The sequence below is a fragment of the Schistocerca gregaria genome, chromosome 4 (genome assembly GCF_023897955.1).
Source record: "Schistocerca gregaria isolate iqSchGreg1 chromosome 4, iqSchGreg1.2, whole genome shotgun sequence".
Taxonomy (NCBI): domain Eukaryota; kingdom Metazoa; phylum Arthropoda; class Insecta; order Orthoptera; family Acrididae; genus Schistocerca; species Schistocerca gregaria.
This window is the reverse complement of record NC_064923.1, coordinates 488,815,907-488,831,473: the sequence shown is the minus strand read 5'-3', so window position 1 is coordinate 488,831,473 and position 15,567 is coordinate 488,815,907. Positions and strand designations below refer to the sequence as shown.

The window sequence follows — 15,567 nt, the reverse complement described above, 5'->3', positions numbered from 1 at the left end:
AAGGAGAAGAAATATTGTAGATCTGTCAGAGACAGTAAAGGATTTGGAAGAACAGTTGAATGGAATACATAATGTCTTGAAAACACATTGAAAAATGAACATCAAAAAACGTAAAACAAGGGTAATGAAGTGTAGTTGAATTAAATAAAATGAGGCACTAAAAGTATTAGATAAGGTTTGCTATTTAAGCAGATAAATGACTGATTATGGTCAAACTAGAGACTGGCAATGACAATAAAAAGCAGATCTGAAAAGACAAATTTGTTAACACGTTAACACTGAATATGAATTAAATGTTAAGAAGTGGTTTCTGAAGATGCCTGTCTGGAGCATAGTCTTGTACAGAAGTGAATATTGGATAATAAACATTTCATATAAGCGGAGAATACACACTTCTGAAATGTGGTGGTACAGAAGATGGTGAAGATTAAATGGGTAGATCAAATAATTAATGAAAATATATTGAGCTCCATTGGGAAAAAAAGAAATTTGTTGCACACCATGACTAAATAAATAATTGGTTGACACATCCTCATGTAGCAGGGAATTATCATTTTATTAATGGAGGGAAGTGTGAAGAAGGAACTGCAGAGGGAGTACAGTATACAGGTTCAAATGGGTGTGGGTTGCAGTAGTTACATAGAGATTAAGAGTCTTGCATAAGATGGGCAAGCATGAAGAGCTGCAGAAAACCAATCTCAGACTAACGACAACAACAACAACAATGACAACAGCAACAACAACCTACCTTCATTCCTAACTAATTACTAAACACAATCAGTCATTTCCAAGATTTCAATTCTAATCCATAGACCTTCTCATTCTATCTGAATCTCTCAGCTATATCTTCTAACTTCTGAACTTCACTTATTCCTAGTTTTGAATCTGTAAGTATTCTCATTCTCAATCTAATTTCTGCCTCTTTTCCAAGATACACAATATGCTGTTCAGCTGTGCAGTTTCATTGTTTATGAGTTCCAGTTCACAATGAACAAATTTCTGGCTTAATTAAGTAACATTTATTAATTATCAGCCATTGTCTGTGAGCTTCCACCTGCTATCAAATGTCTTGGCTGCCTGAAATCAGTACTGTTCTATAATCTCAAAGCATGCTCTTGATCCTTCTGAAACTATTGCTCCTCACACACTGTACATGCATATAGTTCATCTGCTGCTGAGAAATTCCTTACCTCATGTCTCTTTGCACTCTCAGTGGTTCATTTACAATTTTGATTTACTGTATTTTGAGTTATAAGTATTTCACTTTTGTGGTTTATTCATTTGAGGCACCTGCATATTGTATGAGGGGGAGGAATAATGGATTTTCACATCTTTGTATGAGATCTTTGTCTCGTCTTCTTGTATGCTGAGTGATAAAGACAAGAATTTGAGAGACCTGTATTAGTATATTCAACCATAGCAACTTATACCTGAAAATATGGCCTTTTTCAGTAAGTGAATTAAAGCTTAGCTTGTCTTTACATGATATGTATAAGTTGAGTAATCACTTACTTGTTTGCAGCATTGTGCCATGTGAGTTGTGTAAATAAGTAAAAACCTATACAAGCTTCCTATAATACTGATGCTGTAACATGTATTATCCAATGACTCAAAATTCTGAAAAGCTTTGTAACAAAGCAGAGATGCTAACTAAGAACCACACAACATGAACATTACATGCCATACAAAAGTTACTAAAAATTAAAGATTATCCATCTACCACACATAAATTTTCTATAAAGTGTTGTATATGTCACAGTTAGCAAAAGGAAACTGACTGTTAAAGAGGTATAACAATGTTGTTGTTCAAAAAATTGTTATTACAGGGTATATTTCATTAAGTAACACAAATTTTCAATGATTCAAAATACGAGTATTGAGTTATACTTTATATTTGCCTTCTGGGGTCATTTTCAGATAAAATCATTTCTGAATATTCATCATTTACATTGTAAGCAGAATAACTGCAAAAACTTTAGTTTTGTCCTTACCTGTAAATCTTGAAGGATATAAGAGCAAGTTTTAAAATTGTCACAGTAATATTGTGGCTGCAACTCAATTAAAACCACGTATTGTGCTGGAGTGTTAAGTTTAACTACTTCCTTTGGCTCACGTGCATCCCACTCTTCTCGTGTGTGGAACCAAGATGCATTGATAACTACCATAAAACATAAGAAAAACACTTAAGAAATACAACTCTTAAAAATTTGTCTTTATTTTGAGGGAAAAAAGGGGGGGGGGGGGGGTGAGAGCTGGTATACTGTTACAAAGACTATATTGAACAATATAAGGCAAGGATTACTTTTTTTTAATACTAAGTTATCCTTCACAGTATGAGAGTTGACACACTTGTGCACTCTTCAGCAACCATGAAGTATTTGATTTATGGCTACCTTTGAGAAAGAACTGAACACTCTAAAATGTAAGTAGTAAATAACTTGTTCAGAGAATTCAATTCTTAATATTTCTGAATTCACATAAAGGTCTTAATTGCTTTCCAAGTGAAATACTTTTGTCTGCTATGAAATGCAACAAGTAATATGGCACTGTATATGCAGCTTTTGCTGCTGCATAGGGTATTTAGACCAAGAAAAATGGCACAGTGCTCATAATTGAGGAATCTTACTTGAGTGGGGTTGAAATGGCCTGTAGTCAACAGCAGAAAGTCTTGCTATTATACTGTGATGTACTGGTCACTGGTCACTGTGGAGTGGCAAACATGCAACACTGAAGCTTAAAGGAGGAAAATGCAGACTGCTGGAAACAATGGTGAAGGGGCAAGTGAATGTGTTTGTTCACCACCAAGTGAATTGCAGTGCTTCATCGAAGCTGAGTTTATGGCAGGCAAGAGATGGAGTGGTGCTGAATTATACATCAAAATGTGTAGTAGACAGCAGTGGAAGCTGATCAATTTTGTGATGTGTTATTAAGCCACTATGTATGGGCTTACATGGAGAGACAGCACTCAGTTTGAAGGAAGTTCTGTGTTGCAGTGGGTTGAGTTGGCTGTTGCAGCCATAATAGGTGATGGAATACAATCAATGCTAACCACCTGTAGCTGCTATCAAATTGAGAAGGCATTCTGCACTGATGGAAAAGTCATTTCATGTGGCTGAACACAACTGAGCTTCGCTTCAGCATGATATGGATGAGCCTTTGCAAGTCTGTAAAATTTTGTTCAGTGCCTGAAATTTAATTATTTGACATGTTTTTCCATGCTCCTAAGAGCAATGAGCATTGTTGGCCTTATGTGAATCTGGTATGTCTGTGTGCTAGTTGCTTTTAAAAAAATAGGTGTTTTATTTTCATATGTATATTAAAATTCCTTTTAAAGCTTATGTGTGATTTTAATTTGATTGAGATATCTTAAGGGGGCCAAGTTTATCAAAACACACTTGTTCAGTAACCTTAAATTTGCAGTCATTCACCCACTAGCTTATCACATCAACTATTCACTATTTTTTTATTATTGGGTGGCTACTGCTTGAGGCTGTTGCCTGTTTCAAATAAAGTAACTGCCCAGTAATTTTGTGGCACCATTAACTGATGCCGTGTATGTTTAATTTAAAGTTGGATTTTCAAGTTTTCTCATTTATGAAAATATTTTATTAATTATAGTAACTGTCATTTTGTTGCACAATCCTAAACTTAGGATGAGTTGTGGGCTTGGGAAATAATTTTATTTGTTGTTACATGTATGCTCATTTCTTGTTTTAGAAGTTTCCTGGGACAACCTGTAATAAGAGTGTTCATGATACGGTAGGCAGTCATTGTTGGCATAATGGGGGGCCTGGGGGCATGTTGTGCCTTTTTGTAACAGCCTTTCTAGCTAAAAATCCTTTTTCTTGTTGCAGTTATTTATCTGATGTAAAAGATTGTAATTAAGTGCTACGAATTTAAAATTGTAGTGTCTGGGTTATATCACTATGCACTCTCAAGTTTGAATGTAATTTTGCCTTTTCTTTTGGTTTGTTAATGAAAGAAAAGGCAGTTTTGGGAGAAAATCTAGCCATACTGATTTAGATTATCTGTGGCTTTCCTTGACTGCTTAAGCCAAACTCCAGGATGGTTCCATTGACAAACTCACCCAATATCACCTTCCATCCTTAACCAACTGTTCTGTTACTCTTTCTCTGATGACTATGATGTCAGTAAAATATTAAAGTATAATAATATATTTGACTGGTTTTTCCCTTCATTAATTTCTGCAGTACTAATTGCAATACATTGCAGATGCAAAGCAGTTCTCAAAAATGCTTTATGCATATTAATACAGAAGTGAAAATTTATTAATTGTAAATTTACTTTTTTTAGTCAGTAGTTAATTTAGTAGAACATCAATTAAATCAAATCATACATCTTGCAAAATTATAATTTGTTATGACAACAATACTTTTCACAGGAAAACAGGTCATTTAAAGTAAGTAAACTTACTGAGCAAAACAGATTAACCGTCAAGAAGGAGATGAGATTATAATATGAGACTTAACATGGTGAAAAATGTGATTTTTATATGAATGATTACAAAACTGTGCAGAGAACATGGCTGTGAATCACACTAATTGTCCACAATTATTAGGGTATTGCACTTCATCAATCCTGGATGCAAGCAATGATTTAACTGAATGATTACAAACTGCGCAGAGAACATGGCTGTGAATCACACTAATTGTCAACAATTATTAGAGTATTGCACTTCATCAATCCTGGATGCAAGCAATGATTTAACTGAAAAGACTGACAGGCAGTTGGTAGACTGGGTGGGTGGACTGGGCAGGTCTTGCACCTGGATCTTCCACAGTGATATTGCCACTGTGTCAAAGGGTTTGGAGTGAAAATGGTCTAGGAGTAGAGGAGACCACTCACCAGCTGATTAGTAGAGGTACAGAGTTATTGACAGGCACACACAAAAGAGAAAGAAAACTTGCTAGCTTTTGAAATAAATCCTTTGGTGAACTAAAGTACACACACACACACACACACACACACACACACACACACACACACACACACACATATTGCAGGGTGGACTGGGAGTTGCGTCAAGTTGGCGAGGGGGGGGGGGGGGGAGGGGAGGAAAGAGGGGGACAGAATGTAGAAAGCAAGAGAGGCAGGAGGTGGGAAGTGGGATTATAGATGCAGATGTGGGTGGGTAGTTAGTAGCTTGTAGGGAGAAATGGGATATGGAAGTTCTAAGGAATGATGAGATACGTTTGAAGTTCTCTAATGCTATAGATACAGCAATAAGGAATAGCGCAGTAGGCAGCACAGTTGAAAAGGAATGGACATCTCTAAAAAGGGCCATCACAGAAGCTGGGAAGGAAAACATAGGTACAAAGAAGGTAGCTGCAAAGAAACCATGGGTAACAGAAGAAATACTTCAGTTGATTGATAAAAGGAGGAAGTACAAACATGATCCGGGAAAATCAGGAATACAGAAATACAAGTCACTGAGGAATGAAATAAATAGGAAGTGCAGGGAAGCTAAGACAAAATGGCTGCAGGAAAAATGTGAAGACATTGAAAAAGATATGATTGTCGGAAGGACAGACTCAGCATACAGGAAAGCCAAAACAACCTTTGGTGACATTAAAAGCAACGTTGGTAACATTAAGAGCGCAACGGGAATTCCTCTGTTAAATGCAGAGGAGAGAGCAGATAGGTGGAAACAATACATTGAAAGCCTCTACGAGGGTGAAGATTTGTCTGATATGATAGAAGAAGAAACAGGAGTCGATTTAGAAGAGATAGGGGATCCAGTATTAGAATCAGAATTTAAAAGAGCTTTGGAGGACTTACGGTCAAATAAGGCAGAAGGGATAGATAACATTCCATCAGAATTTCTAAAATCATTAGGGGAAGTGGCAACAAAACGACTATTCACATTGGTGTGTAGAATATATGAGTCTGGCGACATACCATCTGACTTTCGGAAAAGCATCATCCACACAATTCCGAAGATGGCAAGAGCTGACAAGTGCGAGAATTATCGCACAATCAGCTTAACAGCTCATGCATCGAAGCTGCTTACAAGAATAATATACAGAAGAATGGAAAAGAAAATTGGGAATGCGCTAGGTGAGGTTCAGTTTGGCTTTAGGAAAAGTAAAGGCACAAGAGAGGCAATGCTCAGAACTCAGAAAATCAAGGAGTCAGTTATGAACCTTCAAGGAGGAATCAGACAAATCAGTTGTTGGTCATGTACCAAATAGGATTACCAGATGTATTGAACGTATACAGAGAAGAGCAGCATGAATGCTCACAGGTATGTCTGAAGTGTGGGAAAGTGTCACAGAGATGCTGAAGAAAGTGAACTGGTAGACATCTGAAGCTAGTCGTAAACTGTTCCAAAAAGCCTGCTTACAAAGTTTCAAAAACTGGCTTTAAATGATGAGCATAGGAACATACTACAGTCCATTACGTATTGCTCCAATAGGGATTTTGAGGGTAAGGTTATAGTAAATACAGATGCATGGAGGCATTTAAACAATCATTCTTTCTGTGCTCCATATGCGAATGGAACAGGAAATAATGCTAATTAGAGGTACAATGGGACATACCCTCTGTCATGCACTTTTCAGTGGTTTACAGCATATAAATGTAGATGGATGGGAGTAGAAGACAGGTCAGATGGGGCCAAAATGCAGAGTGTTACTGACACTTTCAGCATTCTGTAGTTAAACCATATCTGTCAATACAAGCATTTGAGATTCTATGCTGCAAAAATAGCTGTCAGTGACTGCAAATTTGAGATAGATGTTATTATTTAGTAACAGACCTTTTCTACATTGTGGAACTAACAGATGGGTGGATGAGGTGCCTGTCAAAGAAAAAGACATTTTGGCATTTTCCATTGTGTGAATAAATGGAATTGTCTCTTTGGAAGCTAATGTGTTTGATTTCACATAACATTCTGACATAAATACCTCTGAATGCTCACATTGAGTGTCTGTTGAGAGTCTCGAGCACATAGTAAGGAACCAATTGAAGCATGAACAGAGACCATGTGTACTGTCCATTATGAATTCCATTGGTCAGATCATAGATAGCAAATGGGTTGGTACAGGGCAGGGATCAGTAATATCACAGTTTTTAATTTTTAACCTTGTCCCACAGGTCAAATCAAGATTGATGACCATTATCAGAAACTATTTCACTGATCTGGTAGTGCAAGGAGTAACCTGGGCTGCCACTTAACAGTATTTTCACCTACAATAGTGCAACTACATTGTATAGTGGGATTGTGTGTTCGTCAAACCTGTAGTATGCGGGTCATTGCACAAACCTACTTTCACAATTTTCCACAGTTGAGGAGAAGTTCATGGTAATTGTTAGCCATTAATTTCCTTCAGAGGCAAAATATGTAGTACTGCCAATTGACACACATAAATGTAAAAACCATACACTTTCTAGCTCTCAGAACTAATACTTCCTTCCTCAGGGAAGAAAGGAAGATAGGCTGGGCAAGGTTAGAAAGAAAAGACATGTCACTCAGACCCCAGGATGAAAGGAAATCATCTGTAGTGAAGACAGAGATTGATGAAGAAGGGCTGACATCTAAAAGAGTGGCTAAATATGAGAAAAAGATCACTAAACACAAAAGATAGGTTGCTAAATATCAAGAAATCGTCTCTGGTCATGTGTGAAAGATACTGAATAAGTTAAAGCATCACCAAATTATGAAAAAATTATAGGTAAAAATTGCAGATAACACACAGACATAAGAAAAGAAAATGGCAAAAAGCAGCTAATTGAGAAAATTAATAAAGTATGAGAGAATTTATGACCAGGCTGTACTTCAGTAACTAAAATGTGCTGCACTTCCAATAGACACAAATAAAAACAAAAGTGGCACACTCCCTAGCTTTTGAAACAAACAGTTCCTTTCACAAGAATGAGAAATTTTTCTGCCTGTGTATTATCTGCAATTCTAGCCTGTCGTAATTTTCCTCATTTGCCAAACATGTTACTTCCTCAGTAATTTTTCTTTCTTAGTCAGAGTCCATTACTTCACATTCACCTATCCTTATCCATTTTCAGCAATCTTTTTCCATATTTAGCAACCTTTCTTCCCATATTTAGTGACCCTTCACCTTTGTGTATCCTCATCCTCAGTACATGCGGGTCCCTGTCATTGTGAGGTCTGGGTAACCTACCCTCCCTTTTTAGCCTTCTCCAACCTATGTATCTCTCCTTCATGAGGAAATAAAAAATAGTTCTGAAAGCTAGGAGTGCACCACTTTTATATCTGTCTATCAGCAGTAGGCTACTTTATATTTTTCTCGTGAAAGTGTGTAATGGCTATCAATTCTCTTTTATAGTTTACTTGATGATGAATAATGTTATAAACCCAAGATGATAGGTAGTTTGGTGACTGTGAACTCCGTGCCATTACTTCTTATTCATTTCTGGAAAAATGTTACTAATGAACATTCTTCCAACACCACAGCTACAAACTGCCATTTCACAGTTGAATGCCACACGAATCTCAGATCAGAGGATGGTGACAATAGCAAAACTGTCACTCTTTTCTGTATCTTTTAGTGAGGTAATTAGGAATACACTCCATTGAGCAGCCCCAAATATCATGACTTGGTTGCACTCTCACAAGGGTGGCATTCATCATTATGCTGCTGATAATAATTGAAGAAATGTTGAATAAAATGTCTACAGAGAATGTATTTGAACTCAGCCTTTGTCTGGTATGCATACTCACTTAGTCTCCCTTGATTATGTTGCAAGTCAGCCATGATTGTGAGGTAGGCACCCAGAGCAACAAACAGGCCACTAGCGAAGAACAGTGTGAGGGATGCTAAAAGTGCATACGAAGCACCCCTGTTACCTGTTGTGAACAAGATCATGGTTTCATCAGAGTAAAATCATCAGAAATGAATACATCCAAACAAACTATCTGAAACTGTATTATTTAAATGTTTGGATTCACTGTCTAGTTGAGCATAAGTTTACAATAATTAACCACATTCTGCAGGCCAAAAGTCCATGTGAATCTACAAAACTATATCAGAGGAAAATCCAATATAATGAAAAGGATTGACTGCTACTGACCACATAGTGGAGATGTTCAGTCACAGACAGGCATAACAGGGACTGCTAGACAAGCAATATCTCAGCCTAAAGGACTTCTTCTGAAGTAGACAAAAACACACACACATTCACACAAACATAATTTGCACACACATGACAACTATCTCTGGCTGCTCAGGCTAGACTATGAGCAACTGCAAATGATGGGAGAAGCAAACTGGGTGGTGTGGTTTAGGAGGAGATTGGGGGAGGGTGGAAGAGAGATGCAGAGTAGGTGTGGGGGGAGTAAGCTGCCGGGAGATCATAGAACACAGGTAACCCAAAGATGTCAGAATCAAAGATAGGGTGCTCTACGCCAGAGGCGCCACAGACTATCAAAATGAAGTACTGCAAGTTCTCAAAAGATGAGAATGTAATTCCTGTTTGACTGCTAGTATTACCTATTATTTCGAAATACAGTCTTAGATAATAGTTCTCACGTGATTCATCATTCAGCTTACCTCTTTTTATTGGTGTAAGTTCTTCACTTCCACTTTTGTCCAAAACAGACGACCATAACAGTTCATAGTTCTCTCTTTCCTTTAGCAGCTGTTGCTGAAACTTAACTATCTTATTACTACAATATAAAAAGTCTACATTCACGGACTGGAATATGCTGAACAGTACATCCATCAAGTTTGACAACACTTCTGTTAAAAACATGTTGTTTAAGTCCTTCCAAAAGCCAGAAAATCCTCTAGCTGTCATTTAAGACAAATTGTCTAATGTCCACTTTCAGAGGCATGTTCAAAAACATTATCAATGCTTTTTTGTTGCTACCTGCTATATGGATAAGTCTCTAAGTAAAATTCCATTGATGAATTGATTAAAGCTTTCTTGACACGAACACCAAAAGTTCGTGCAGCACTTTAGGAGAATGAGAAAAGAACAATGGTATAGATTTAAGACTACTAAGAAGACTTTAAACTCCTTGTTGGACTCTAGAGACCGTTGAAGTACTAAAGTAATAACATGAGAGTAGCAATGTGCGAAGAGGATCTTGGGGTACTTTTCTAATACTTTCGTTTTAAGATCATTAACGCGGCCACCCATCACTGACACTCTGACATCGTATATCTGTGCAATTAATTTATAGGTTCATTTTTATCTGTCCATGATTGTGTTTACATGACCAAATAGGGCCAACGAATCTTTCTACGACTCTTTTGTGACACAGAAAAGAATCGCAACACAGCTGGGATGCTACAACTTGTTGCTCACATCCAATGTCTTAATGATCATGATGGCAACAAAATCTATTCTCTGAACTTCGTCGTAAATCTCAAATTGTTCAAATGGCTCTGAGCACTATGGGACTTAACTTCTGAGGTCATCAGTCCCCTAGAACTTAGAACTACTTAAACCTAACTAAACTAAGGACATCACACACACCCATGCTCGAGGCAGGATTCGAACCTGCGATCGTAGCGGTCGCGCAGTTCCAGACTGTCGCGCCTAGAACCGCTCGGCCACCCCGGCCGCCGTAAATCTCATCTCTCATTATATCAGCAACAGAAGTTACTAAATCATCCTGCATAGTTGCTGAGGTTCCATGGAAGATTAGAAGTTGCTAAACGTTCATTCAGTGTACAATCAAACTTGGCACTTGCAGTAAGAAATTCCATACAATTCTCTGTATTGAAGGACTCTTGTCTTAAGGACTTGACCTAAGTCTGGGGAGTATGGTGGATGGTACAGCACTTCTCAGTCCCATCGACCGAACAGAGCAGCCACAGTTTGCGCTGTATGCCCGCGCATTGTTGTACAAATTGATGGGTGGGTTGCACAGGAAGTGACGCCGCCTCTTTCGCAAAGCGGTCGCAGATGATGCTCCAAAAACGAACAGTAATACGACTGAAGTCTTTGTAATTTTGATTTCATTCCGAAGATGAAGGAACCATTCGCTTCCGAACTGTTCCAGAGATTCGACAGGCAGTAGACCGCTCCATTCGTACCATCAACAGAACAGGCTCTGCTAATGGTATGCTACGGCTTCCACATCGCTGGCAACAGGTTCTACACAACGCTGGTGACTACTTTCAAGGACTGTAACAGGTGCAAATATGTAACTCTTTTGCATCGGTTGTGAATAAATAGTTGCCACTATTTAAGTTCCAACCCTCGTAGTTGGTAGTGGCAGATTCAAAAACGATGTGAGCCTCTCGCGCCATCTTTCATCACTCGATCCTGCTGTAGGCTGGAGATGCAGTTTCCCAAACTGTGTTCACGTGCATGTGTCATTTCGGCATTCTGCTGGAACAGTGATCATCAAACTTTTTCACTTGGGTCAATATTGACATTGTAGGGCGACACCTTGTACTGTGTAGGGAGGGAGGTGTAAAGCCACCATTAAAAAAAAAAACTCAATTTTCACCAAACCATGGTTATTGATAGTTTACCACTTACATATTTTAAATCTACACGTTGAGGTGTCATATGAAATATTTATAAGTGAAAGAGAAAATAATACAGGCTGAGGCAAATAAAAGTGGACCGGACGAGTGGATACGATTAAACGTGATTTGTGGCAGCATTAACGGAGAAGGAAAAGGCCTACAGTTACTTCCAACAGGATAGAGCAACTGCCCAACAGCCGGCCGAACTGTAGAGCACATTTTCTTTACTCCTGATAGAGCTGTTAACAGAGGTCGGCGGCCCTACCTGTCCACCCAGGTCACCTGACCTGTCAGTGTGCGACTACTCTGTGTGGGGAGCGCTCAAGTCTAAGGTGCATCGCAACAACCCTCATAGTCTTCAAGAACTGCAGCAGAACATTTCGGATGAGGATGCAGCAATTCCAGCATTCCAGCTTCGTCTGCTTTCTGCAACTTGCTCACCAGGGCTCAAAAGTGCCAAGAGAGAATGGTGATCATTTTCAACATGTGCTATAGTCAAGTTAGTACCGTATTTCCTTTCCTCTGCTGGGTTTCTTTGTCACTGGAACTCTACTCTCCGGGCTACTTTTATTTGCCGCACCCTGTATATAAGGACTACTTGCATTTTTTCTGAAGATTTACATCGTGTTTTTGTACGTAAACGGGTACTGTGGCCAGTGCCATCGCAAGAGGATCCTACGTATGTGTTTCTGGTTTCCGGGCACGTTTTCTAAGCGTCCTCATACCCTAGAATCTGAAACAATACCAAGCGGCTGCAGCAGACAATTTGCAATCGGGCTTTTGTGTTGGGCCATTTATAACAAAACAAAGATGATTTTAAATAACATGACTTAATTAATTGAAAAATTGTCACAAAGAGATAGAATGGGAATGAAAGCTTTGCATATATTGAGGATTTATTTTCGAAGTAACTATTACTATGGTGAACACGTTGGCGACTTTTCCCAACGAGTAGTGTGATCACTTTTCCAATCGGACGCCATGTCGGCATAAGCGATCCACAGAAGAAACTATCAGACTGAAATAAATAACAAGGAACGATGTTGTTTGAAACATTGAAATGTGCAAATTATTGCCCTCCCTACATGTGACGTAACAAGAATAATAGGAGTGACTTATCTTACATCAAACGACTTAAAAACAAAAATATTTTTTTCTAAACAATAACGTAATAAGCTTCCTCTGACAATCTCAGTGACAACAGTGGCATTGTATACTTTACCACGCCTCCTATAGCGATCGTACTGTAAACTGATAACCTACATAAATTAGTGCATTACATTAATGAAAATAGTAATTGCAATATGAGACACGATCACTAATATTTATTAAATGTTTTCTATGTCATTTCTCTGTTATTTAATATTACACTCGCAAAGTTGACACTCGGTGCGGTGGCTGGTAAATGCATTTCCCATTTACAGTCGCTCTCATCAGCCACCGCGGCGAGTGTCAACTTTGTTTGCGCGAGTAATACATTGTATTACAACAGCATTGATTTGTTTCATATTACTACAAACATGTGCAACATTTTAAGATAACCGTCTCTACAATGCGCATTCACGAATCCATATTGCTTCTGTTTGACATTTGTACCGTAGCAGCTGATCGGTGCTAAGTGCACAGTGGCTGCGCTATGTATTACTCTGCCCCCGACGTAAGCCTGAAACTTTACTTAGCTCAGGGACCAATTTCTCAACGTCGATTAAATTTTAGCACGCCTTAAAATATTACCGTCTCTGTAAGTATTTTCGTTTGTTATTGAATAAGAAATATACTCTCTTAACAAGCTCTTTACGTTAGTTGACGTTTATGGATTGTGCTGCTAGTTACTAGAAACATATTACAACATAAGGTTGACAACCGCGGGCCCCACAAACACTTGATTCGGGCCGCAAGCGGGCCGTAGTTTGACGACCACTGCGCTGGAACGTTGCAGACACTATTGCCATGCCTATATTTGCGGAAAAAAGAGCCAGTCCCGGCCTTCATTAGGTTTCACTCCTAATGATGATGATGAAGACACCTGTCGAAAGCTGGCGCATTTTATTGTAAACCGAGAAGATTTAATTCTGACTGCGTGACTCTCATCAGTGAAACTTGAAACGTCCCCTTAAAAAAATTAAGAATGACAGTGCTGGTAAACTTCTACGGTATTTGATTTTCAAACAACTCAGCAAAACTCAACGTAATCAAACAGTTTTCTCCTTACTTACTCTGATCATCACTAAACTGACACACAATATTTTTAGCGCAAGCAATCTGACTTTCAATCATCCCTACAAAAGAATGGCCCTGACTCACAATAACCTATACCTTTCATGAATCACTTACCTCACAAAAATCTTCGTTACTCGAACTACTGCAATACAGCGAGGGCCAATACTGCCAGCTAAATAAAAGATTCTAACTACTGAAGGAACTAACTACTAATAGGTATAGTTAGCGAATGGAAGATTTTGGTAAAGAACAAACAATGTATTTACCTTAATAGCGTTCAAAAGTTATTTTATATATATATATATAATTTTGTGATATCCAATTAAACAAATTTCCTTTTTCTGACGGACACACGTCCAGATCGTCCGCTAAAAACTCTGGCATCTCTCGGACCACACCCATTACTGCTAGCGGCTCACCTCCAACTGCCCAACGCTGCGCACTATTCACATACGACAGCCCTACACTACGCAAGCGAATATTCCAACAATGAGTCCAACCAGCCACAGACTGCACACAGCACAGTCGGTGATTTTCATACAGAGCGCTACGTGCCGTTACCAACATAAGAACCTAAACAGCCGCCGGCCAGAGTGGCCTAGCGGTTCTAGGCGCTATAGTCTGGAACCGCGCGACCGCTACGGTCGCAGGTTCGAATCCTGCCTCGGCCATGGATGTGTATGATATCCTTAGGTAAGCTAAGTTTAAGTAGTTATAAGTTCTAGGGGACTGATGACGTCAGAAGTTCAGTCTCATAGTGCTCAGAGCCATTTTTGAACCTAAACAGCCTACTTAACAAACTTCCCAATGACGCCACACTTCGCTGTCCGGCTGAAGCGCGGAGACCAAGAATACACACTCATGGAAGTTAGGCACGGAGATTCAGATCGCTTAAATATTGTTCGTAATGAAGATCCTAACTACAACAGATATGTACATTTATCGCTAGTAAAGGAAACCCAAGAAATAGGGTAAAATTTGCGACTTAGTCTATCAATTAAACTGCATACTTAGGGATTAAAATTTACTAACCATAAATTGGAACGATCACCTAGAAAACGTTGTGCGAAAGGTGAACCAAAGACTTCGGTTTATTGGCTGAGCTTTTACAAAGATGCGACAGGTCTGCTAAGTAGACTGCCTACAGTAGGCTTGTCCGTCCAATTCTGTAATATTACTACGCGGTATGAAATCCGTACAAATAAGATTGAAGGCGGACATCGTAAAAGTTCGAATATGAATAGTCCGTTTTTGTTATCGTGAAATAGGGGAGAGAGTGTCACAGATACAATACGCGAGTTGGGGTGGCAATCATTAAAACAAAGGCTTTTTCGTTGCGGTGAGATTTTTTCACGAAATTTTGATCACCAACTTCCTCCTCTGAATGCGAAAATATTTTGTTGACGTCATCCTACATAGGGAGAAATCATCATCGTCATAAAATAAGAGAAATTAGAGGACGCACAGAAAGATTTTGATGTTCGTTTTTCCCACGCGCTCTTCGAGAGCAGAGCTGTTGGGAAATAACTGAAGATGGTTCGATGAATCCTCTGCCTGGCACTCAAGGGTAAATTACAAAGTTGATAAGTATATGTATATTTAGATATGGAATCACGAAGAACTTAAATTGGAAGGATCACATAGATAATGCTCTGGCAAAAGCGCACCAAAAACAGCGTTTTATTGGCCGAATACTTAGAAAATGTGAGAGGCCTTTGGAAGATTGCCTCACTACGCTTGTCCATTCTCAATTAGAGTACTGCTGAACGTTATGGGTTCCTTACCAGATAGGATTCATGGAGGACAGCGAAAAAGTCCAAAGAAGGGCAGCTAGTTTTGTATTATCGCTAAATAGGGGAGTGGGTGT

The 15,567-nt window shown here is 38.8% G+C and overlaps 1 protein-coding gene across 1 annotated transcript in view; it reads right to left on the bottom strand.

Annotated features, from left to right (window-relative positions):
- Window positions 1-15,567, bottom strand: part of LOC126365786 (peptidoglycan recognition protein 3-like) — a 98,211-nt gene that overhangs the window by 67,664 nt on the left and 14,980 nt on the right. Inside the window, exons 2-3 of the mRNA XM_050008362.1 lie at window positions 8,717-8,842; window positions 1,992-2,158 (exon numbers count right to left, since the gene is read on the bottom strand). Coding sequence (XP_049864319.1) covers window positions 1,992-2,158; window positions 8,717-8,750 — 201 coding nt within the window. The 5' untranslated portion in view covers window positions 8,751-8,842. The remainder of the gene's footprint in view (window positions 1-1,991; window positions 2,159-8,716; window positions 8,843-15,567) is intronic.